A 23,295-nucleotide genomic window follows, 5' to 3' on the forward strand; every position below is an offset into this window, starting at 1 on the left:
TGGACCTTCTATAGTCCTAGAAGGACTTGCTCTATGTCACAAAGGCCACCAGTACTGGCCTAGACCAGATGTGGATAACTGCTTTTTAGAAAACACCTTTGTTAGAGCTTTAGTAATTTGATGTTTTATTTTTTATGAGAAGAAGTAAATTGTAGAAAGCTAGAGTAGGTTAGGATCCTATTAAAAGATAGTGTGGCTTTGCTGACTGACTATTGTAAGGTGGAAATGTATAATTACTTGTTGCCAGCTTTGGCCTGGTCAGCAAAGGAATTAAAAGCAATTAACACATCTAGCTAAAACATAGTAAATTAAGCAGTGGTTAAACTGGAGATCTGTGGCTTATGTACCACAGGTGCTAACAAACACCAAGTATCAGTATGTCCAAACAGAAGAATGGTTTGGTCTTAATCCACATGTGGGGAAAGTATTTATGAGAGGCTTTTGTTAGTTGAAACTGATCATAAGCCACTTACTGCTTTTGCCAAAACATACTTAGTAAACACACCTGCTGTCAAGAAGGCAGAGTTTATTTTTCTCAGCTGGAAATGTATGATTAAAAATTCAAAATGCACATGGGAGGAGTTTGGAGGCACACTTTCAAGACCATTTGGCAAAAGTGTAGTGAAGTAAAATCCAGACCCAGCTATGTCCATGTCAATGTAATTTAAAAAGTCACCCCAGTTCAGCATCATACAAAATAAAGACTGTGATTACTTGGACTATTGCTCAGAATAATCCTGAAGAAATTAATTAAGGCTATTTTCATAGGATGACTGAATCAGCATTATTCATAGTCATGATCAGTACAAATGCTAGATGGGGTTTTGTTTTAAGGCACCAGAATGGAGATTATTAAATTATTCCATAAAACACGCTAAAAGGGATACATATAGATAATTTAAATGTTGAAAAATCTAAGAGAAGCACCAGAGATATTTTAAATTGTCCTCAAATGAAAAGTGACATTGAGGAAGTAGTCAAGACTTGTTGAAAATCCCAGAAATGTAGGCCAAGTCAAAAGAAATTGCTCATGTTTGTTCATAGCAAAAATTAATCCCCTGAAGCAAAGTGCACATAGGTTTGTTTACAATGGCTGGGAAAGAAACCCCCAAATCCTAGGTTCTTACCATAGACTGTTGTTCTTTCTTCCCTGGTATAGATTTACTAGAAGATATTGTAGCTGAATAGGTGATTATACATGTCAACATTTTTTTTGATAAACATGGTATACCTGATTTAGTAATGGCTGACTGTGGGCATCAGATTAGTGGGAATACATTTAGGCAGTTTGAAATGAAAGTTTAGACATGTTGCTGAAAGTTCTCATCATCACTGGTGGCTTTGTGGAACATGGCACCACAATAATTAAATATCTACTAGAAAAACGGTCTGTAGAAGTGGATTGCAACCCATAGGTGCACTAGTAAATTTCAGAGTGGTACTAGGGAATCATGGGCTGCTGCCTACTGGCCGCGTCTACACAAGACACTACTGTGTAGTAGCTTGTTGCTACTGTGCAGTAGCATTGTGGGGCACTAACTGTGACATGGCAGTACTGTGAAATAATAACATGTGCTCATTACTACTGCACAGTAGCATCAGAAAAAATCTGTGCAGGGGCGCTGCTCCACAGTAATGCTGGTTACTGCTCAGTCATTTAATACTTGGTTATGCAAGTACTAAATGATTGCACAGTAACAATTGCACAATTTACCACTGACATGGCCACTGACATTTTGCTTAACAAAAAGCTAAAAACAAGAATGCCAGCACTGTTAGAAACTAATGTCAGAGTCATTGTGGATCTGTAGACATATAGCGACAGATGAGGCACAACAAAACATTTAGTATCATTTGGGGTCATGGAAGCTGCCACACTTCCTGAAAATGATGCAGTGGGTATCTATAATATAAAACAATTGTTGCAAAATCAGTGGTGCCACAAGAAATAGCTCTGCAATTATATGAGGTGGCATCCTACTTGGACAGATATTGCAGAGATAAGGAACAACTCCGTATTTTAGAATGGAAAAAGATAAAGGCCCTGACTGGCCAGCTTGCTTGAGAAGGTTTCAGAAGGCAAAACCTACAGCTGGTTGAGATGGCTGAGCCCCCAGACTGGGCACAACCAGAATCAGTTGACTTTCCACTGACCAACAGCACTGGTTCTGATCTTTCAGTGGGAACTTGCAAGACCACATAATAGGCACCTCAGAGACAGTTTGAATAGTGTTTGTTATTCTGCTTACATGTGCTTGAAATTCTGTATGTCTTTCACATTGATTGTTAATTGTTGTTATTGTTATGCTTGGCTAAGGAAGGAAATAATTTATTTTTATTTTTCGGCCATTTTTGACCAACTGTTGCAGGGCATTAAGACGTGCCTGCTTCTTTAAGGGCAGAAGCAGTTAAGCCAGAGGGCCCTGCAGGCTAGGCAGAGCTTCATAGCTGCAGATGACCTGAGCAGCAGGCTAATGAGGGAATTAACCTAGCTGGCACCTGCACGTGATCAGCTGACCAGAAGGAGTTAGGGCCCCGGGCAAGTATAAGCCCCAGGGCTGGGGCTGGCAGGGGTTAGTTCTCTGGCAACTGCCAGGGGTAGGAGCTCCTGCATGAAAGAGCTGCCCTGAGATGTCTGATCTTCTGCCTGCAGGACTCATAAGGTTCCCAGAACTCATAAAGCACCCTGGGCTGAGCAGCATGCTAGACTAGGGGAGAAGTTTGCCTTATTAAAGGGGCAGAGCATGATCCCATCATTATTGCTATGTTATAGCCTAGGGGATGATGTTTGTGTTGTCGTTTGAACTGGCGGTTTGGGATGAGGCTGTGAGGGGAGGTACAGAGGCCTCATTAGTGCCTAGAGGAGGTACATGATCACCTTGGGCCATGTAGTTACAGAGTAGTAGTTACATGCCCAGAGGAGACATGCGATCAGCTGAGGGCTCAGGTAGTTACAGAGCCTGCGAAGTGCAATGTGTGTGCAAAGCACAGGGCACACAAGGGGCCAGAGAGCCTGGTGTTAGAGGGACACAGAGACCCAGGGACGGTAGAGCCCAGTGCCAGAGGGGTGCAGTAGACAAGGGCCAGGGGCTCAGCAACAGGAAAGGAGGGAGTGGAGCTAGCTTCTCAAACACAGGTCCGACACAGTGGGCCTAGGTTAGAAGGTGTAGCCACATAAAAGGGGCAGTGGCCAAGTATGCTGAGGCCCCAACAAAGGTGCTAACAATCGTATAACACCTGGAAGGCATGGGGTGTGGTATAGGGAAGATTTGGAGCCATGCAGTTAGCCCATAAGTTTTAAAGTGTCCCGTGAAGCACCGACTTGGAGTGGGACCTGGCAAAGGGTCTAAGGACCCATAAGGTCTAGTAAAGTTCAACAGGACTGTGGCTGCAAAAACTTGTGGGCAGCCTCCCTACTTATTATTTTTACCAACAAGACGTGGCAGATGACACTAGAACGTGCCCTCGGGGCAGAGCTGGCATGGTCGGGGAGCCCTAGGGGCATCACAAGCATCCTCAGGGACCCTGCTCCATGACACCAACCCATTCCACTGAAGATAATAGGGATGTTTGGTAACATGTCTAAACTTTTATTTCTCTGCACTTGGCTTAAACTAGTGACTGCTGAAATGTTGCCTGTTGTCAGGCATTGAGGAAGGAATATGTGGAGACATGTACCTTCAAGCGGCTCTTGCAAGAGCCAGTGGGAACTGGTTGTCATTTTTTGGAACTCTTTGAATGGTTAGAAATTGAACAAAGCAGATTTCTCTATCACTCCTTGGCATTGAGTGATAAACACTCTCATCCTTGCTACTGAGGCACTGAAGGGACAGTTGAGACTAGACAGTCCTTTACAAGTGAGCTAAATTTTCACTCTAATGTGGGATTTATTTTTGCCATTGCTGTTTAAGGCACACCCAGAAAAATGTGAACCCTGCATCTGGAAATAAACAGTATTCTGTGCTCCAGAACAAATACTGAATCAGACTGAATACACTTTGAAGCGGACCCCCAGTAGAAGTAAATCAGGGGTCAGCAATCTATGGCCTGTGGGCTGGATCCAGCCAACTGAGCAATTTTATCCAGCCCATGGAACTGGACCATCAGTGGCAATAGGCAGCAGGGGAACTTTGGACTGAGCTGCATTAATTTGATCTGACACACACAAGGTTGCTGACCCTTGGTGTAAATTGTTATAGGCACCTTGAATACCTGTCTAATGAACTCACACCAGAACAGCTGTGCACACTAAGACACAGAACGTATATTCTGTATTTTCTACAAGTTTCCTGTTTAACTTCCTAGCTGGAAGTTAAACATTTACATTTTATTAAAGGAGAAAAAAAGCCTTCAAAGTATGAAATTAAGAAATCTGGAGCACTAATTAAACAAACTTGAAAAAATGGAAAATCATGTTGTTCACAACTGGTTTGGTAATAACACATTCTTATTTTTCTTTCAGAGTAGTCAGTCAAAAGGGATCTAATTTAGAAAGGAAAGCAAGATAATAATAATAGGCTTCCTCTTTAGTGGTAAATACTGATTCCTACTTCAAAAGCTTCTTTCCTGCTTTTAATACTAAGCAGAGGACATTTTGAAAAATGCACTTTTCTTTACAGCTTCCCTACATTTTTGAACTCCGTCGTCTCCCAAACAATTCCCTTCTCTCAACATGTGGTCTTTCATCCTGCTATTAACTTTGACAAAAGTAATTCTAACATTTTTTAAATTCCTTAATAAAATAAATTGGAAGAGCTATGCTAACTGACTCTCATAATCAGTGGGGGGGCCTATGTTTCCTTTAGTTGAGTAGCAAACATATTTTGTGCTTGTTGAAAGATATATGACATCTTTGAGCTGTGATCCATTTTATCGCCTGAGGCTCTACCACGCTCTTCAGGCCTTAAAATTTAAATTTCTAAAGTAAATGTGTTTCATAGTTTCATAGTTGGTAGGGTCAGAAGGGACCTGAGGAAATCATCTAGTCCGACCCCCTGCCATGGCAGGAAAGAGTACTGGGGTCAAACGACCCCGGCCAGATGTTCGTCCAGCCTTTTTTTAAAGACCCCCAGGGTAGAAGCCAGTACCAGTTCTTTTGGAAGCTGGTTCCAGATCCTAGCCGCCCTGACAGTGAAATAGCGCCTCCTAATGTCTAGCCTGAAACTACCCTCTGCTAGCTTGTGTCTGTTGTTTCTTGTAACTCCCGGGAGTACTCGGGGGAACAGGGACTCTCCCAATGCCTGCTGGTTCCCCTTGACTAGTTTGTAGACTGCCACTAGATCCCCTTTCAGCCTTCTCTTTTGGAGGCTGAACAGGTTCAGGTCCCTCAGCCTCTCCTTGTTGGGCCTGCCCTGCTGCCCCCTGATCATGCGGGTGGTCCTCCTTCGGACCCTCTCCATATTGGCCACGTCCCTCCTGAAGTGCAACACCCAGAACTGGTTGTAGTACTCCAGCTGTGGCCTGACCGGTGTCGCATAGAGGGGGAGGATCACCTCCTTGGACCTGCTTGAGATACATCTGTCGATGCACGACAAGTATGGTTGGCCTTCCTGACCGTGTCCCCACTTTGTCGGCCCATGTTCATTGTGGCATCAATGATGACTCCAAGATCCATTTCTGTCTTGACACGGGCAAGAAGGGAGTTCCCCAGCCTGTAGGTGTGCCGCTGGTTCTTCCTCCCCAGGTGCATTACCCTGCACTTGTCAGTGTTGAAACCCATCCTGTTCTCATCGACCCACCCCTGTAATCTGTCTAGATCTGCTTGCAGTGTTCCTTCCTACTAGCGTACCCACTTCACCCCACATCTTAGTGTCATCTGCGAATTTGAACAGGGTGCTTTCTACCCCCTCGCCCAAGTCACTGATGAAGATGTTGAATAGTGCGGGTCCGAGGACCAAGCTGTGGGGAACCCCACTGCCCACATCCCTCCAGGTCGAATAAGAACCATCCACCACCACTCTTTGGGTGCAGCTCTCCAGCCAGTTAGTGACCCATCTGACCGTGTAGGCATCAACACCGCTGTCTCCTAGTTTCTTACTGAGAATGGGGTGAGAGGCCATGTCGAAGGCCTTCCTGAAGTCCAGAAAGACTATATCCACTGCGACACCTGCATCCAAAGACTTGGTGACCTGGTCATAGAAGGCCACCAGGTTGGTTTAACAAGACCTGCCCCTAATGAACCCATGCTGGTTGCCCCTGAGCATAACCTCCTCTGCTGGCCCTTCCTGGACATGTGCCAGGATAATTCTTTTGAAAAGCTTCCCCAGGACCGAGGTAAGACTCACGGGCCTAGAGTTTCCTGGGTCCTCCTTCCTCCCTTTTTTTTGAAGATGGGGACCACATTGGCCCTTTTTCAGTCCTCCGGCACATCACCCAAGCAGCATGAGTGCTCGTAGAGCTGTGCCAGAGGTCCCGCAATGACCCCTGCTAGTTCCTTCAGCACTCTGGGGTGGAGATCATCAGGACCTGTGGATTTAAATACATCTAGTCCCTCCAGAAGTTCCCTGACAAGGTCCTCATTAACCCTAGACCTGGGTGTGCCACCCACTGGGCCCTCGGGGGTGCCAGTGAGGGAGATATCCGAGTCCCTCCTCAGAAATACAGAGGCAAAGAAATTGTTGCATATGTCAGCTTTACTGTCTGGTAAGATGACCAGATTTCCTAGCATGTCCTGCAGAGGCCCCACATTACCTGGCACCTTCTTTTGCCCCCTATGTATTTGAAAAAGGACTTCTTGTTGTTTCATCTGGGTTGCTAGTCCCAGCTCCATTTCCGCCTTGGACTTCCTGACCGCCCCCCTACATTCCCGAGCTACCGAGGTATAGCCCTCTCTTGTGATGGCCCCTCCCTTCCAATGGGTGTATGCCTCCTTTTTTGTTTGGAGACATTCCTGGATGCTTTTGGTGAGCCATGGGGGGCCTTTGAGCTCTCTTGCCCCCTTTGACTTGTGTAGGGATTAATTCCCTTTGAGCTTGGAGGATCGTCTCCTTAAGGAATGACCACTCCTCCTGGACACTCAACTCCCTCCTGCTCTGAGATGTCAGTGCTTCCCCCGCTAGTTTTCTCACCTCGTTAAAGTCCACTCTCCTGAATTCGAGGGCTGCTGCCTTGCTGGAGGCTTTTGCCACCTTGCCCTGGATGGTGAATTCCAGCAGATGATGATAGCTATTGCCCAAGTGGTCGAGCACCTGCAGACCCCATACCAGGTCGTTGCCCATGGCCAGGACCAAATCCAACCAGGCGTCTTCCCTGGTGGGGCTGTGTCAGTTAAGAACCTGCATGAGTGGTCAGACCCGGCTGTCTGCTCCTCCCAGCAGATATCTGGAAATTTTAGGTCACCCATGATGACCACATCCTTGGACCTAACTATCTCCGTGAGCTGATTTAAGAATTCCTGGTCTCGATCTTCTCCTTGGTTGGGTGGTCTGTAGTACACCCTACCGTTAAGTCCCTTTCTCCCTGACCCCCTTGTATTCTAACCCAGAGCACTTCCGTTTGCTCCTTCTCTGACCCAGTGTTACTCACTGTGGATGTATGTTGCTCCTTGACATAGAGCGCCACACCCCCACCCTTCCTGCCTGTCCTATCTTTCCTGTAGAGCCTGTAGCCCTTGATATTCACTACCCAGTCATGCGTTGGGTCCCACCACGTTTTAGTGAGCCCCACTATGTCTGGGTTGGTGCTGGCTAACAGGAGGACTAGTTCCTCCTACTTGTTCCCCATGCTTCGAGCATTAGTACAGAGGCATTTGAGGCCTCCTGAAGATGAATGGACCGCTCCCCTAATCCCAGCGGTACCCAGGCCCTTGGTCACTTACCTGATTACCTGTCTCTCTTGTCATCGGTTTAGGCTGGGCTGCTCCTGCAGGCGATGCTTGGCTTGCTTGTCTGAGGCTTCCTCCACCCATGCCATCCCCTTCCCCCAATGACCCCGGCCAGAAGTTCGTCCAGCCTTTTTTTAAAGACCCCCAGGGTAGGAGCCAGTACCAGTGTCTTTTCCACACTAAATAATATTTGTTTTTTCAGCCTTTCCTCATGGTGAAAAGAACTCATGTCTCCTAATCTCTTTTTCCTTGCTCTCTGCTACATGTTTTTTAAATTGTCCATATCCTTTTTGAAGTGTACAGCCCACACAGTACTCCAGGTGAGGCCTTGCCAGTGCTGAATAGAGCAGGAGAATCACTTTAATTGATTTGCAAGTGACAGCCCTGTTGATACAACCCAGTATGCTGCTGGCTTTTTTCTTTTGTTTGCAACAAGAGCACACTCATATTAAACTTATGGCCTACTGTAACCCCCAGACCTTTCTCTTCAATACTGCAGCCTACCCACCCGTTCCCCAGTCTGTATTTGTGGAGACAACTACTCTGTCCCAAGTGCAGGACTTTGCACTTGTTATTGTTTAATCTCATTTGACTGATTGCTGACTATTTCTTTGGTCTAGCCAGGTCATTCCATATTCTAGTTCTATCCTCCAGAACACTTGCAACTCCACCCAACTGAACTTGGTATTATCTTCAAATAAATAAATAAATTAAAAAGAATGAGTTGTGCCTAAGTCAATCATTATCTGTTCTTCAGGTAGCCCTTGATGGACTGTCTTTATTATTTAATGATAAGATATGTTATTATGGATTAGTATTATGTATAACATAGTCATATTTAATTCACACAACTCACTTTAAGTTATAGTTAAAAGTGAGGAGTGATAGCTCTGACTTTCTTCTTTGTTACACCCATCAGAAGATGGTAGTGGCACTGATCTGAGACACAAGAGACATTAATTAATTTGTTTGCTACGTCAGACATTTTCTGTGTCATATGGCAAGTCAGTTAAGACATGTCTACACCATGGTGGCAGCATGTCTCAGCCAGTAAGTTCTCAAGTATGTCCTGCCCTCTGCTCCTGCTTGTACTTTCCAACCTACATATAGCTGAAGATGCCCCAGGCAACACTCTGCGGCCACTCCTGGGGCATCAGTATCTGGTGTGCTTGAAAACAGTAACTGCCTGGGAATGATCCTGAATCAGCCTTGATGGCATATATCCAAGTTTGGACTATGGAAGAAATAATGGACAGTAAAGGTATGCTCAGGGCCATTCTAGTGATGGCACACTGCCACTCCCATATGGACATGCCCTTAGGCTCTGTTTTGGCCCTTTGTGCCTCATAAGGGTGCTTCCTTAGGGGACCATGACATTTCTAAGTTCATGAGGCACTTAGAATAGTAATGGAGGCCATGTAAGTATCTTAGATGGTTGTTGTAAATCAGGAGTAATTGCATTAAAGTTAATTGAATTATAAAGCCTGCATAAGTAAGAGAAGCATTCCACTGTCCATATAAAACTGTAACAATTACCATATATCTAGGAAAAGTCTGTAGATGAAGGAAAAAAAATTATTAGCTTCAATTGGTTTCTTGGATTTGCTAAATAGAACTTTTATAATGTCTTAATAAGATATTTCTATTATCCTAAATATTGCATGAGGCTTTCTGCTTTCTTATCTCTTGGGAATGACACTGATCATCTCAGTGTGGCTGAATGCTATAGTACGGGTGGTATAATTGCTTTTGGGTAACCATGAGGCTTAGCATACTGCTGTGAGAATTGGAATTGTCCTTCTTCTATTCACTATAAACTTGTTCTGGGTACAATCCATGCTGACAAAATATGAGTCTTTATCTCTGTTCCCTGGCTGTGCCAGATAGAAGACAGTTTTTGAGGTGGCTACTACCCTCATGTTAGGGGTACTGATCCCTTAGTTTAATAAGGATAGACTCCTGTCTTAAATCCAGAGGTCCTAGGTTCACTTCTCACAAGCCAGAAGCATACTTGCCACATATGCTTGAGGACCTCTTGCTCAATTGATGCATTACTTTGGGTCTGCATGAAGAACTAATGCTGCTGTACACTAAGGTAGGGTGCTTAAGAAACTATAGCATTCCCTTTTGCAGGTTTTCTCTATTTGACAGAAAAGTCTTACCTGCCAAGACTTTGCATAGAATCCACCAATATAAAGCCAGACTAACAAGTGTCATCAGGCTCTTTTGTAGTAAAAGCAGCCAAAGACCTTCAGTGGACTTGGCCTGAAATATTTATGGTCCAATCAGTGAATGCACATTCCATATTCCTTTAAATAGAAAACACACTTTTAAAAAAGATTTCTTCTAAGAATGGCCTGCATTTCCATTAAAAATTCAATTAAAATCTATAAAAGGCTCCTATAGATACCATAGATGTATCTTTATGTGACATTTGGATGGTTTTCTTTAATTGATAGAAAATTTGGGTACCTCTTAAATTTAAGAGGCTCTTACATTGAAAGGCATATAGTAAATGGAGGAACTTGAATGATAAAATATTTATGACCACTGTAACCCCTAGATCCTTCTCTTCATTAATACTGCAACCAAGCCATTCATTCCTCAGTCTGTGTTTGTCTATACAATTATTAATTCCTAAGAGTAGAACTTTGCACTTGCCCTTGCTGAATCTCATCTGACTGATTGTGGACCATTTCTCTAGTCTAGCCAGATTATTCTGGAACCTAGTCCTACCCTCCAGAATATTTGCAACTCCAGCCATCTTTGCCTGCAAATAAATGAATAGGAATGCATTGTGCCCAAGTCACCCATGATCTGTTCTTCAGATAGCCATTAATGGAATGTCATTATTTAATGACAAGATATGTCATTATGAATTAGTATCATATATGAGATATATATATACTAATTTAAATTCACACTAGTAGTTCCATTAAGTCACAATAAGTCTGACTTACCTCTGTTGCATTAATCAGAAGATGGTAGTGGCTGACCTGAGACACAAAGGACCTTAATTCAATTGCCTGCTCTCTCAGACTCCTGAGATGTTCCAGTCATGTTCCAGTTGGCAAGTCAGCTAGGACATGTCTATACCATGGTGGCAGCATGCCATGTCCCAAACAGGACGGTCTTATTTTGTCTGAGTAGGAAAGGGCAGATAAGTGAGTTGAAGGTTAGCAGGAGGGACAGAGTCATAAAGCCACAACTCTGGAAAAATATTCATTCTGCCTTGCCAAACACAACATTTGTCTTGTCTGAGGGATGTAGTATGCAAGAAAATACACTAAGTTAGGGAATAGGCCTGTGCGAAGTGGCTAGTATTTGCTTTGGATTCGGATTTGGCCAATTCGGGGCACAGTGATTCAATTCAGTGATTCAGATCACTGTCCTGAATCAATTTGTCTGAATCTGATTCGGAGATTCGGCTGCTGCTGAATCTCTGACTTACCCAGGCCCATCTTCCACCCACTCTCCCAGCCCAGCAATGGCTGCCCTGCTCTCCCCAGTTCCTGGCACTTGGGGGGGGGGGGGGGAAGCCTCAACTGAGCAGGTGCTGCCAGGCAGAGGAGCTATCCCCGCTGCTCCCCACTGCCCCACACTGTGGGGGGGCTTTGCACAAGCCCCTCGACTCCCCCCCCCCCCCCAGGTGTCCCAGCACTCCCATGGCTTCCCTGCCCACCATGGTTCCCGCCCTTTAAGAAAAAAAAAAAACAAACAAACCCTGAGAAAACCCTGTCGGGTGGTCACCATATAAGGACGTATACCCTGGCATCCTGCAGCCATTCACTGGCCCCTCAGGATAGCTGTGCCCCTACAGTCGAGTTGGGTGAGATCTGGCACCCTTTCTTTTTCCTGCCTGCCACAACTTCAATGATATAGGAGATTTGAAAAAAGGGAGGTGGTGACTGCCCATGTCACGCCTAGGTCAATCGCAGGGGCAGCCGAATGCCTGAAGCCTAGAGCCCAAAATGATGGAAGGAACAGCCTGGAGCCCACTTTCCAATTCCAATTCTTTTATTTTACATACCATATATTTTATATTTTCTCCTTTTCTTCTCTCTATTTCTTTTAAAATTTATTTTAAACAACAACAACAACAACAACAGAGTCCTTTGACCTTTGCCTCCTTCTTCTTCTGAGTGTTTGTAAGGTCTGGTGTCCTGTTGCCTGGGGCCGTCCCACTAGGACCTTCAGTTGTCCACCTTCCCACTCTGGTCACTTCCTTGGGACATTAAAGTGGAGCCGCAGTGGGCTTAATCACCAGCAAGCTCCGCTTCCACAGCTGGGGATTCCCTGCGGAGCAATCAGCTGGGGCTGAGCATGGTCCTTGCTGCTCGGCGTTTCTGCCTACCCCCATCTCAGCTATAGAGCCTCTCCAGGGACCCACTTCTCTTCACTTCCCAAGCAGACCCCCGGCCTTGGTCAGAACTCTTCGACAGCTGAAAAACATCCACGGGGAAGATCAAAGCAAGAGAAGAAAAAAAAGGTACAGAGAAAAAAAAACAAAACACCACGGCAAGCGGTTCAGGCAGATCCCTGGCCTCTGCGGTCTCCAAGGGTTTTTCCCAGATCCCCTTCCCCAGCTGGCTTCTGCTACCCTCCTCTTCACTCATATGGTCAGGGTGTCACCTCCTCCTCCCAGTCGGACCAAGGGCTCACCCACACTTATTGCTCCTTGGCTTTCCCATTTTGCTCCTTCAGTGCCCCTCCTTCCTCCGGCCCGCCCGCAGCCTTTAGATATAGCCCACACTGTGGATTGGCCCCAATCTGCTTCACCTGGTGTGGAGGTAAAGCCGGGCTGGTGTGGATCGGGAATTCCTGTTCTAGCCTGGACTTTGCAGCTTGGAGTGATTCCTGTCCCTGGCTGGGGACACACCTTTGGTGAGTGCCCTTCTGGATCTCACATACCTCCCCCTTAACTCACTGTTAGGTGTACTTACGCCCTGGGGATCTGGTATAACCAGATTCATACCTGCCTCCACAGGATCTGTTCTGTCTTCACTCTCATGGCATCTTGAAAGAAAATCAGCCACTGTATTAGCTTTTCCTGGCCAGTACGTGATCTTGAAATTAAAAGTTTGCAAGGCCAGAGCCCACTGGGTAATGCGCGCATTGTCCATTTAACTCTCAGCCACCTCAGGGGGGCATGATCGGTGATGAGGGTGAACTCCCACCCCAGTAGGTAGTACCAAAAGTACTGGATCCCCCATTTTATGGCAAGGCACTCACGCTCGATAGTAGCGTACCTTCTTTCTTGAGGATTTAATTTTTGGCTGGTGTAGGCTACGGGTTCGAAGGCTCCTTCAATCTCCGGGGACAACACGGCACCTAACGCCCACTCTGAAGCATCTGTCTGTAAGGTGAAAGGTAACTCAAAATTTGGGGTGTCTAACACTGCCTCATGGCAGAGGGCCTTCTTAGTTTGTTCAAAGGTGAGTGTGCTTTCGGAATTCCATGCAAGTGATCCCCCTCTTTTTCTTCGCAGCAGGTTGGTAAGGAGAGCAGTGATGTCAGCAAATTTGGGTATGACCCGCCTAGAAAGTCCCTCAGTTGCCTAAGGGTTTGCAGGGCCTTGATCTGGTGTAAGGTCTCTACCTTGTCAGCTAACGGCTGGACTTGTCCTCGCCCTAGCAAAAATTCCAAGTATTTGGTTTCTGCCTTGCCTAGGACACATTTTCTCGGGTTGGTGGTAAGACCTACGTGGCGTAGCTCATGTAACACTGCCCTCACCACCCTGAGGTGATCTTCCCACCCCTGGGTATAGATGATGATATCATCAATATATGCAGCTGCATATTGTTGGTGTGGGGTGAGTACCCAATTAATCAACCGTTGAAAGGTCATGGCTGCTCCGTGGAGCCCAAAGGGCATCATTCTAAATTCATATAAACCCCATAGGGTACCAAATGCTGTTTTTGCCCTGTCTTCTTTTCACAATGGGACCTGCCAGTACCCTTTGGATAAATCGAGCATGGAGATAAACTGGACTTGCCCCACCCTCTCAAGAAGCTCACTGATCTGTGGCATCGGGAAAGTGTCGAACCTGGAAATAGCATTCACCTTCCTAAAGTCAATACACAATCGCAAGGACCCATCGGGCTTAGTAACTGCCACGATGGGGCTCCACCAGGGGCTCCACAACCCTTAGATAACCCCTTGTTCCAACATTCTAGCTAACTTGGTGCAAATGGCTTCGTGCCTGCAATGGGGAATCCTCCTCCACTTTTCCCTGACAACTTGTCCCGGGGGCGTGATTGTGCAATGGGTTATTCCCTGGGCACACCCGAGATTCCACTGAAGACATCGTGGAACTCTTTTACGAGGGCCTTGACCTGGCCCTGCTGTGCTGTATCGAGTTGGGGTCCCATTGGGACAGCCAGGTCATTGGTCTCTAACCCTGTTCTTGGGCTGAACTCTCAGCCAAACTTGTCCTCTGGAGGGGAAGGGGCAATCAATAGACCTTCCTGCTCCCTCCACTCTTTAATTAGGTTAACATGGTAAATTTGTTTTTCCCTACGTGACCCTGGCTTAAGAACCTTGTAATCTACAGGACCCATTTGTCGTGTTATCACAAAGGGTCCCTGCCAACACCTCATAAGTTTATTCTCAGTGTTGGGAAGCAACACCAAGACCTTTTGACCTACCCAGAGGCCTCTTTCCTGGGCTTTTTTATCATATGTGGTACTCTGTGACTGCTGGGCTGTTTGCAGGCATTCACAAGCCAATTCTCCCACCTTCCGTAGCCACTGTTGCAGGCCCTGCATGTACTCAGAGGAGTTTAATTCACTCTCCTGCCTGGCCTCCCATCCTTCTTTGACTTTATCTAGCAGGCTCCTAGGCCAGTGCCCATACACTAGGTCAAATGGGGCACACTGTAATGATGACATGGGGGGGGAGGCTCCCACACCAAAAATAACAATGGAGGGATCATTAGGTCCCAGCATTGTTCTACCTGCACGCACCTTCGTAACATATTCTTCAGGGTTTGATTAAATCTTTTCACCACCCCGTTAGTCTGTGGGTGGTAGACTGTGGCACGAAGGTGCTTAATCTGCAGTGTCTTGCACAGACCATGCATGACAATCATTACCATTTGGCATGCTGGTCAGGCACGGCAAAACTTTTCAACCTGGTTGTATAGCCCAGCCCAGAAGCACCACCTTGTTAACCTAACCTGTCTTCTGGTGCCCCATGTGTCCCCCCAGTGGATTCCCATGGGCTAGGTTCAAGAGGAGAAGCCTAAACTGGGTGGGAAACAACAGTTGAGCCACCTCCACCTCCCCCAAAGGGTTCTGCTTTACCTAGTACAATAAACTGTTCCTAACCTCAAATTGGGGCATAGCGAGCCGGGTCCACCACTTTGTCCTCCACCTTTGCCAGCTCCGTTTCCTGGATAGCCTGAAATTCCTGCTCTTCTTCCTGGGCTTTTCAGAAAGCTCAACTGCTGGTCAGCTGCTCGAGGTCTAGTTCCCCGGTGTCTTCTCCAGCCAGGCCAACCTCCCCCATGACGATGTTCTTGGCTACTCCAAGCACCTCATAGATCTCACACCAGTCCCAGCCCAGGATCATGGGGTAGGGCAAATCCTGGGCCAGCCCCACTGGCATTTCCCGCACAGTCCCCAGAACCGTGACTTGGTAAACCCACCGTGGGTAAAAGGTACTATGCCCATGCACGCAGGTTACCTTCACTGGGATGGCCTTCCGTACATACATGGGATGGGCTAGTATACTTTGGATGAACATATGGGAACAGCCTGTGTCAACGGTCACCTCCAATCTTTTGCCCCCAACCCAAGCATTGACTGTGGGATGGGGTCTGGGGCCAACCAGTGTACCTCTTCCAATGCTACAGTCCATAATCTCAACTCCAGAGGAGTCTACTTGACCTGAAAACTCACTCTGCTCTGTGAATGGCAAGTGGGTCACCCATGTGGGGCCCTGAGATGGGGAGCTGCAGTCCCGAGCCATGTGCCGTGCTCTTCCATACCAGAAGCAGATCACGCTACTGTCTTCAGGCCTCCTGCTTTCCCGGGGTCCTCAGCCCATTGGCCTTGTGGGGTCATGGGGTCTCAGGGGTCCCATCATTCTGGGGCTTCATTCTTGCAACCTTTCCCCTGAGGCGCTCCAAAAATTCTATGCCAGCTGTAATGCCTCAGTGGAAGATCCTGGCTGGTGGCAGCAGACCCACCATTGGGTGTCCTTGTCCAGATCATACAGAAACTGTTCCAGCAGGATCTTATTGCAGATTTCACTTTTCAAGCTTTCCAGGGGTCTCAGCCACTTAGACACTAAGTTGGCCAACTGCTGCAATAATGCTCATGGTTCCTTTACTACCCATGGCTTCTGAGCCCTAAATGCTTGGTGGTATGTTTCAGGGTTAATGTCCAGCCTATGTAGGAGTTCCCTTTCAACCTTATCATAGTCTCTGGCTTCTTCCCTGGGCATAGACCCATAGGCCACCTGTGCCTTTCCATTCAGCAAGACTATGAGGTTCCCAGCCCATTGGGACCTTTCTAGCCCCGTGGCCAGGCCTGCTCATTTGAAGATCTGAAGGAACACTTCAGGATCATCGTGGATGGTCATCTTGGGAATTTTTAGCTCTGCTGCATTTCACTGTTGCCACACCTGCTGTTGAACCCAATTATCTTCCAGGGCCAGCTGTCAAGCAGATTTTGGCTGTTGGATGGCCTGCCCCATTAGGTGCAGTGTTTGCTGAATCAGGTCCATGCCCGCCGCAGCAGCTACCATGGGTACCTTCCATCCTCTCGGTTTCTTCTAGGCCACATCAATGTTCCCAGCCAATGCACCAAGTTGTCAGGCGGTCACCGTGTAAGGACATATACCCCAACATCCTGTATCCACTGGCTCCTCAGGATGGTTGCATCCCTACAGTCAAGCTGGGTGAGATATGGCACCCTTTCTTTTTCCCACCTGCCATGACTTTGATGATATAGGAGATTTGAAAAATGGGAGGTGGGGTCTGCCCATCTCACACCTAGGTCAATCGCAGGTGCAGCCCAATGCCTGAAGCCCAGAGCCCAAAATGATGGAAGGACCAACCCAGAGCCCACTTGCCAATTCCACTTCTTTTTTTTTACATATTATATATTTTATATTTTCTCCTTTTCTTCCCTCTCTCTCTCTCTCTCCTTTTTTCCTTTGACCTTTGCCCTCTTCTTCTTCTAGGTGTTTGCAAGGTCTGGTGTCCTGTTGCCTGGGGCCATCCCACTAGGACCTTCAGTCATCCAGCTTCCCGCTCTGGTCTCTTCCCTGGGACTTTAAAGCGGAGCCGCAGCAGGCTTAATCACTGGCAAAATCCACTTCCACAGCTGGGGATTCCCTGAGGAGTGATCAGCTGGGGCAGAGCACAGTTCTTGCTGCTCGGGGTTCCTGCCTACCCCTGTCTCAGCTATAGAGCCTCTCCAGGGACCCACTTCTCTTCACTTCCCAAGCAGACTCCTGGCCTTGGTCAGATCTCTTCGACAGCCGAAAAACATCCATGGGGAAGATCAAAGTGAGAGAAGAATAAAAAGGTATGGAGAAAAAAACCCCTGCCATGGCGAGCAGTTCAGGCAGATCCCTTGCCTCTGCGGTCTCCAAGGGTTTTTCCTGGATCCCCTTCCCAGCTGGCCTGCTACCCTCCCCTTCACTATGGTCAGGGTGTCACCTCCTCCTCCCAGTTGGACCAAGGGTTCAACCACACTTCTTGCTCCTTGGCTTTCCCATTTTGCTCCTTCAGTGCCCCTCCTTCCTTCCCCAGCCTTTAGATATAGCCTGCACTGCAGATTGGCCCCAATCTGCTTCACCTGGTGCAGAGGTAAAGCCTGGCTGGTGTGGATCAGGAGTTCCCGTTCTAGCCTGGATGTTGCAGCATGGAATGGTTCCTGTTCCTGGCCTGGGATACGCCTTTGGTGAGTGCCCTCCGGGCTCTCACATCCTGGACTCACCATTCCTGCCAGTGGGGGAGGTAATCCCCACTGCCTCCCTTCACTGCCCCATGCTATGTGGGAGCTCTGTCTGAGCCCCCCCAAAGCCCCAAGGCCACAGCAGGAGCAGTGAGTCCTGGTGTTTTTCTTTTTTTTTTCTTAAAGGGCTGGAGCTGGGGCAGGTGGGGCAGTCATGGGGGGGCTGGGGGTGTGAGCAGGGGGGACTTGGGAGACTCGTGGAAGAGTCCCTAACATGTCATGGGAAGTGGGGGGCAGCAGGGATTGCCCCCCACCCAGCAACACCCGGTGAATGTGGGCTTTTTTTTAAAGTACTGGGAGGTGGGTCAGGCAGGGCAGCCATGGGTGGCTGGGGAAGCAGGGAAGGGATGGGTCCTGGCAAGGGTCCCCCCGCAATGGTCCCTTCCCCCATCCCCTACCCCCTAATTACCAGCTCTGAGTCCAGCTGCAGCTCCTTGCTGCAGCCATTGGGGACTGCCCAAATCATTGAGGCTCACCGAATCTTTTCCAAAGATTCGGAAAGCTTCAATTCAGTTCAGACCTTTTAATTGGTCCCCTGATTTGATTCAGATTCAGAGATTTGGCCATTGAATTGGGCCAAATCTCCTCCAAATCCAATCACCACCCTAAGCTTTGCACAGCCCTATTAGGGAATGCTTTTTTCCGGTGCCCGTCTGTTTGAAGGGAGCAGAAAACAAGTTTTAATGAAAGAGCTGTCCATAATTTATTTTCAGCAGATAAAATAATCATTTGCTAGGCCTTGCCAGATTTCTTAGCAAAACCACTAACCCACTGAGTGTGATCCTGTGTTCAATGAGTAGAGTAGGTATGCATCCAGGATTTGGCAAGGAGTGTGGGGGTGGCCACTCACACTGTAGGGGTGGTTTAATTTCTGCTCCCAACCTCATCCCCCCCAACCCAGTGGCATGGGCAGACTGCATTGCAGGAGTCTATGGGGACTTTTTAAAGCAAATAAGAATCCCAGCCTTCCCTTCCACATACAGGAGAATGTTTCCTCCCTTCCCTTTCTATTAGGTCTGTGTGAAGATTTGGTAGCTGATTTGACTCAGAGGAGATTTGGCCCAATTTGGGGACCAAATCTCTGAATCCAAATTGAATTGGGAGACCAATTAAAAGCTCTGAATCAATTGAAAGCATCCAAATAGATGCGGAAAAGCTTCAGAAAAGATTTGGCTGCTTTGGAGATTTGGCCATAGACTGAACAGGTAGCTGACACAGCTGCCTCCAGCTGGTAAGTCTGTTGGGGTTGGGGGTGGAGGGAGGGAAGGGACATGGGGGAGGGAGGGAATGGGGCTGGGACAAGCTGCCCATCCAGGGGAGTGGGGTGCATTACTCAGGGAGGAGATGGGGGGGCACGGAATGTGGGCGTGGCAGCACAGGGAGTGGGGACTCTGCCCTGCTGCCACTTGCCCAGCTGGGGCAGGGGAAGGAGGTGGGATGTGAGTGCACCTCATTCCAGGTGGAAGGGGGAAAGCAGCAGCAGGGCATAGCCTCTGCTGCCAGCACTGTCGTGCCCGCATCCTGCACCCTCCCGCACTGGCTGGCAAGTGGCAGTAGGGCAGAACCCCTGCTCCCAGCACTGATGCAGATGCAGCAGCGCTGGGAGCGGAGGCTACACCCTGCTGCCACCCAAAGCAAATCAAATACTTCCCTATTCACACAGGCTTACTTTCTATTCCTTCCTCCTCCAGTTGCTGTTGCTTTCTCCACTGTCCTAGGGGTAGGAGAAGCTTCAGAGCTGCTTCTGCCTACTCCAGGTGGGCTGCGTAGGAGCTGGGTTTAACTGGAAATAGCAGCAGCAGCAGCAATGGGTGGGGCTGGGGTGGGCCCCTACACTGCCTGACTACCTGAGGAGAAGGCATGGGAAACTGCTAATGCTGTTACTGCCCTTAGTGAGTCCAGACCCTGCACAACCCAGCTGGAATGGGCAGGAGCAGGTCTGAAAATTCCCCCACTCCTGGGACTGTGGGAAAAGCATCCAGGGCAAGTAGGGGAAGGATGTACCTCTGTGAACATTTTAAAGTCCCTAAAGGCTCCAGCAGCATAGTCCAGTCTGAAAGGGAGGTGACGCTGCACCACTGCACCAGCTCTGGATCTGCCCTTGGAGTAGAGTGACAGCACTTGGAAATTCCCTACTAGCATCTGAGGCTTCCTTTCTTCAACCCTCCCTTCCTCCTTCTTTTTCAAATGCACAGGCCTAATCAATGGGTACATTCATTTCTGGATTGAAATAGTTTCATGATTCTTTACCGAAATTTTAATACTCTGGACCAGGGATTACCAACCTGTCATATGGATGCCACAGGTGCAGCCTTTGAGCATGGCATACAACAGATTGAGAAGGGGGAAGGCAGCACTTCAGTAGATAGAGCAGGGAGCAGAAAGCAGACCATCAGATCAGTTAGGGACAACAGGGCAGGAAGCAGAAAACAGAGCAGCAGCTTGATTAAGTAGTGCAGGGCAAAGAGCAGAAAACTGAGCAGCAGATTAGGTAAAGGAAAAGGATTTGGAATGGCACTTGGTGGGGCTGCATGTGGGGCTAATTCATGTTAAGCCTGCCAAAAAGGCTGGCCACTATTGCTCTAGACTATATTCTCCTTTGTTACCAGATTTGCCTGTCACTTTGGGGTGTACTCATCTATTAGGGGTATATTTCTGGGGTTTCTGTAATTCTATCAATGTACTGCATGTGTTACTTGCATTTCTATATGGAGCTGTATCTCTCCCTTCTGCAAGTCATCACCCCCAATGGAGCTATCTTGCAAGACTCGGTTTCAATGGGGCTGGGTTCCTCCGACCACCGAATCAGTCAAACACATGTACGCACATACACACACAGATTAACAGGATGCACCTGAGCTAGGCCAGGTTATTTAGCATTGACAGACTAACACCCTTATATGCCTTGAACTTAGTTCATCAGGGCAACAATAAAATGCAGTCAGACACAAACACACAGGTTAACAGAGTGCATCTGAGTCAGGCCAGGCTATTCAGCATCGATAGGCTGGCACCCTCATGTGCCTTGAACACAGTTCATCCCTTATTTCAGCAGGATAATATTACAAGCAGTTAGACATACATACACACACGCTAACAGAATATGTCTGAGAAGGCTGGGTCCAAGCCGATACCCTCATGCACCTCAAAACTCAGCACGTCCCAATCTCTTGTCACAATTGTCCTAGTAGTAACCCCCTTGATGAGCAGACCCCACTGTAGTATTGGGCATTGGGATTTTTGACTTGGGTAAAAGAAACGTTGCTGCAGAGCAAATGGGGAGGTCAAGGGGAAGAAAGAGTAAGTGAGGTTCAGAGAGTGCGTATAGCAACCAGCTTGACTATAAAATTTATTTATTGCCAAGTATATGAACTTTTTGATACCAGTAATAATAGCCATACAAGACAGACAAATAAACAATTATAATATTACATAGTTTCAGTTAGGTTTTGGGGGAAGTATAGCTTGAGCTTGATTAGCAAAAGTCAGGTTTAGAAAGCTGTGCCTGGAGTAACAGAATAAAAGTCAGGTTCAGAGAGACAGAGTGCAATCAGCAGAATTATGGTTTAGAAAGCTGTTACTGGAGTGAGAAAGCAAAAGTTGGGTTTAGAAAGCTGTGCCCAGAGTAAGAGAATAAAAGTCAGGTTCCTGGAGTCAGAGAGAGAGAGAGAGTTGGGGTCCCACCACTCAGTGAAGCTTGAACCAGTCAAGGTTCCCAGGTGTTGTTGGAGCTTGCAGACAGGCATATTTCATGAGACCCTGCCTGGGTAATCAAAGAGCAGCTCCCTACTTAATATAAACAGTCTTTTTATATAGCAGTTACTTACAGAGTTGTTACAGGGCCTGCTGTTCTGCCCCAGACTCCCTAACTCTCCTCCTCTTCCTGTCTCCTCCCCCTCACGTCCTGTTCCTCCTTCAGACTCCTCCTTGCTGCTGCTTTTGCCTCTGAAATCCATACATAGTGTTACATCTTTCCTTTCAACAGTTCAAAACAGATGATTAACTTATACCCCTGGTTGGGCCAGAGGTTGCTACCACATAGCCCACCATGGAGACCAAGCCTTTACTGCTGGTCTGCTGTGTTCTTTAGGGCTTACAGTCATCCAGGTATGCTGGTCATCGTACCAGCCTCCCACTTCTTGTTTGGTTGATTTTCTGGGTGTTACACCTGCTTCTGTTCTGTCCATGTCTTTGTTTTGTGGGCTGAACTCTGCTTGTGTATCTCTTTCTACTGTGGAGTCCATGGTATCTTTCTCCCTTATCTGGGGCTCACTGATGACTGACCAGTTGTCAAAGTTGTCTTGGTCCTGATCCTGGAATCTTTTGCTCATTTGTTTTTCCACTCTGCCAGCTCTCCGCAGCTGCTTCCTGTTACATCTCAGTCACTGTCCATTATCTGTGACAACTTCGTAGGATCTATCTCCCACTGCATCCTAAATGGTGGCCTTTTGCCGTTCTTTCACATGCGGACTTACTGGTTATACCCAGACCTTTTCCCCTCTGCACAGTGGTCTCAGGTCCCTGGCTTCTTTGTTATACTGTGATACTTGCTGAGACTGTTGCTTTTTTAGCTGCTTCCATGCACTGTTGCCCCTTCCCCCCTGGGATTATAGCAAACAGTCTCTCATGGGGAGTAATGTCTTAGTTCTCCAGCCCATTAATCTTTGGGCTGGGCTAGTGTCTATTCCCTGGGAGGGCATGTTGTGATGGTCCAATGGAGCCAGGTAGGGATCTCCTGCAGTCTTATTTGCCTTCCACAAGGTCTCTTGGCTGTCTTTACCACTGATTCAGCCTTCCCATTGCTTTGTGGGTACCCAGGGGATAATGTCTTGTGCTGGAATTTCCATTTAGTGCAGAACTGTTTGAATTCTCTTGAGGTGTATTGTGGGCCATTGTCTGAGAACAGTATGTCAGGTATCCCATGCCACGCAAAATGAGCATTCAGCTTCCTGATCACCGTTCTTGCCTGAGTGTCTTCGAGGTAATCCACATCCCCAAAACTGTAGTAGTCTATGGTGACCATATAGTTTCTGTCATTGACATTGAACAAGTCAATCCCTACCTTCTCCCAGAGCCAAGAGGGGATGTCATGAGGGTTCAATCTCTCTTTTAGTTGTTTGCCACTGTATTCCTTGCACACCTCACACTGCTCCATGTATGTTCAAGTGGGCATTCATGCCTGGCCAGTAGATGCACTCCTGTGCTGTCCTCAGGCATGACTCTATTTCCATATTTGAAGCATGGAGTCACTTCACGATGTCTCACCGCAGAGCTGCTGGGATCACTACCCTATCTCCCTTGAACAGAATTCCATACTGTGTACATAGTTCATCCCTCCATTGGTAATATGCGGCAACTTCTGGTGGTATTTGAGCTTTGTGCTGTGGCCAAACCTTTAGGATGGTTTGTTTAACTGCTTGTAGCACACCATCCTGTTCCATACTCTATTGTATTGCTTTGAGACTGCTTTTGGAGATGGGTAAGTCTTGTACCATATTAATGGAC

General features: G+C 47.4%; 1 protein-coding gene across 1 annotated transcript; it reads right to left on the reverse strand.

Annotated features, from left to right (window-relative positions):
• Positions 1 to 11,858: 11,858 nt before the first annotated feature.
• LOC109285591 (uncharacterized) lies at positions 11,859 to 22,945 on the reverse strand. Its single transcript, XM_059730325.1, has 4 exons — positions 22,542 to 22,945; positions 21,618 to 21,765; positions 12,798 to 13,178; positions 11,859 to 12,264 (listed from the first exon to the last, which is right to left on the reverse strand). The coding sequence occupies exons 1-4, from the start codon at positions 22,943 to 22,945 to the stop codon at positions 12,184 to 12,186; spliced, it is 1,014 nt and encodes a 337-aa protein (XP_059586308.1). The 3' UTR covers positions 11,859 to 12,183.
• Positions 22,946 to 23,295: the final 350 nt, after the last annotated feature.

Source organism: Alligator mississippiensis, chromosome 6 (genome assembly GCF_030867095.1).
Source record: "Alligator mississippiensis isolate rAllMis1 chromosome 6, rAllMis1, whole genome shotgun sequence".
Classification (NCBI taxonomy): Eukaryota; Metazoa; Chordata; order Crocodylia; family Alligatoridae; genus Alligator; species Alligator mississippiensis.

Coding starts and splice junctions, on each gene's coding strand:
- LOC109285591 (XM_059730325.1), bottom strand. CDS start 22,945: ATGGAGCAGTGTGAGGTGTGCAAGGAATACAGTGGCAAACAACTAAAA. Junction 13,179..21,617: donor GCAGGCCCTGTAACAACTCT/GTAAGTAACTGC, acceptor TTCACCTTACAG/ACAGATGCTTCAGAGTGGGC. Junction 12,265..12,797: donor AACAGATCCTGTGGAGGCAG/GTATGAATCTGG, acceptor GATGTTTTTCAG/CTGTCGAAGAGTTCTGACCA.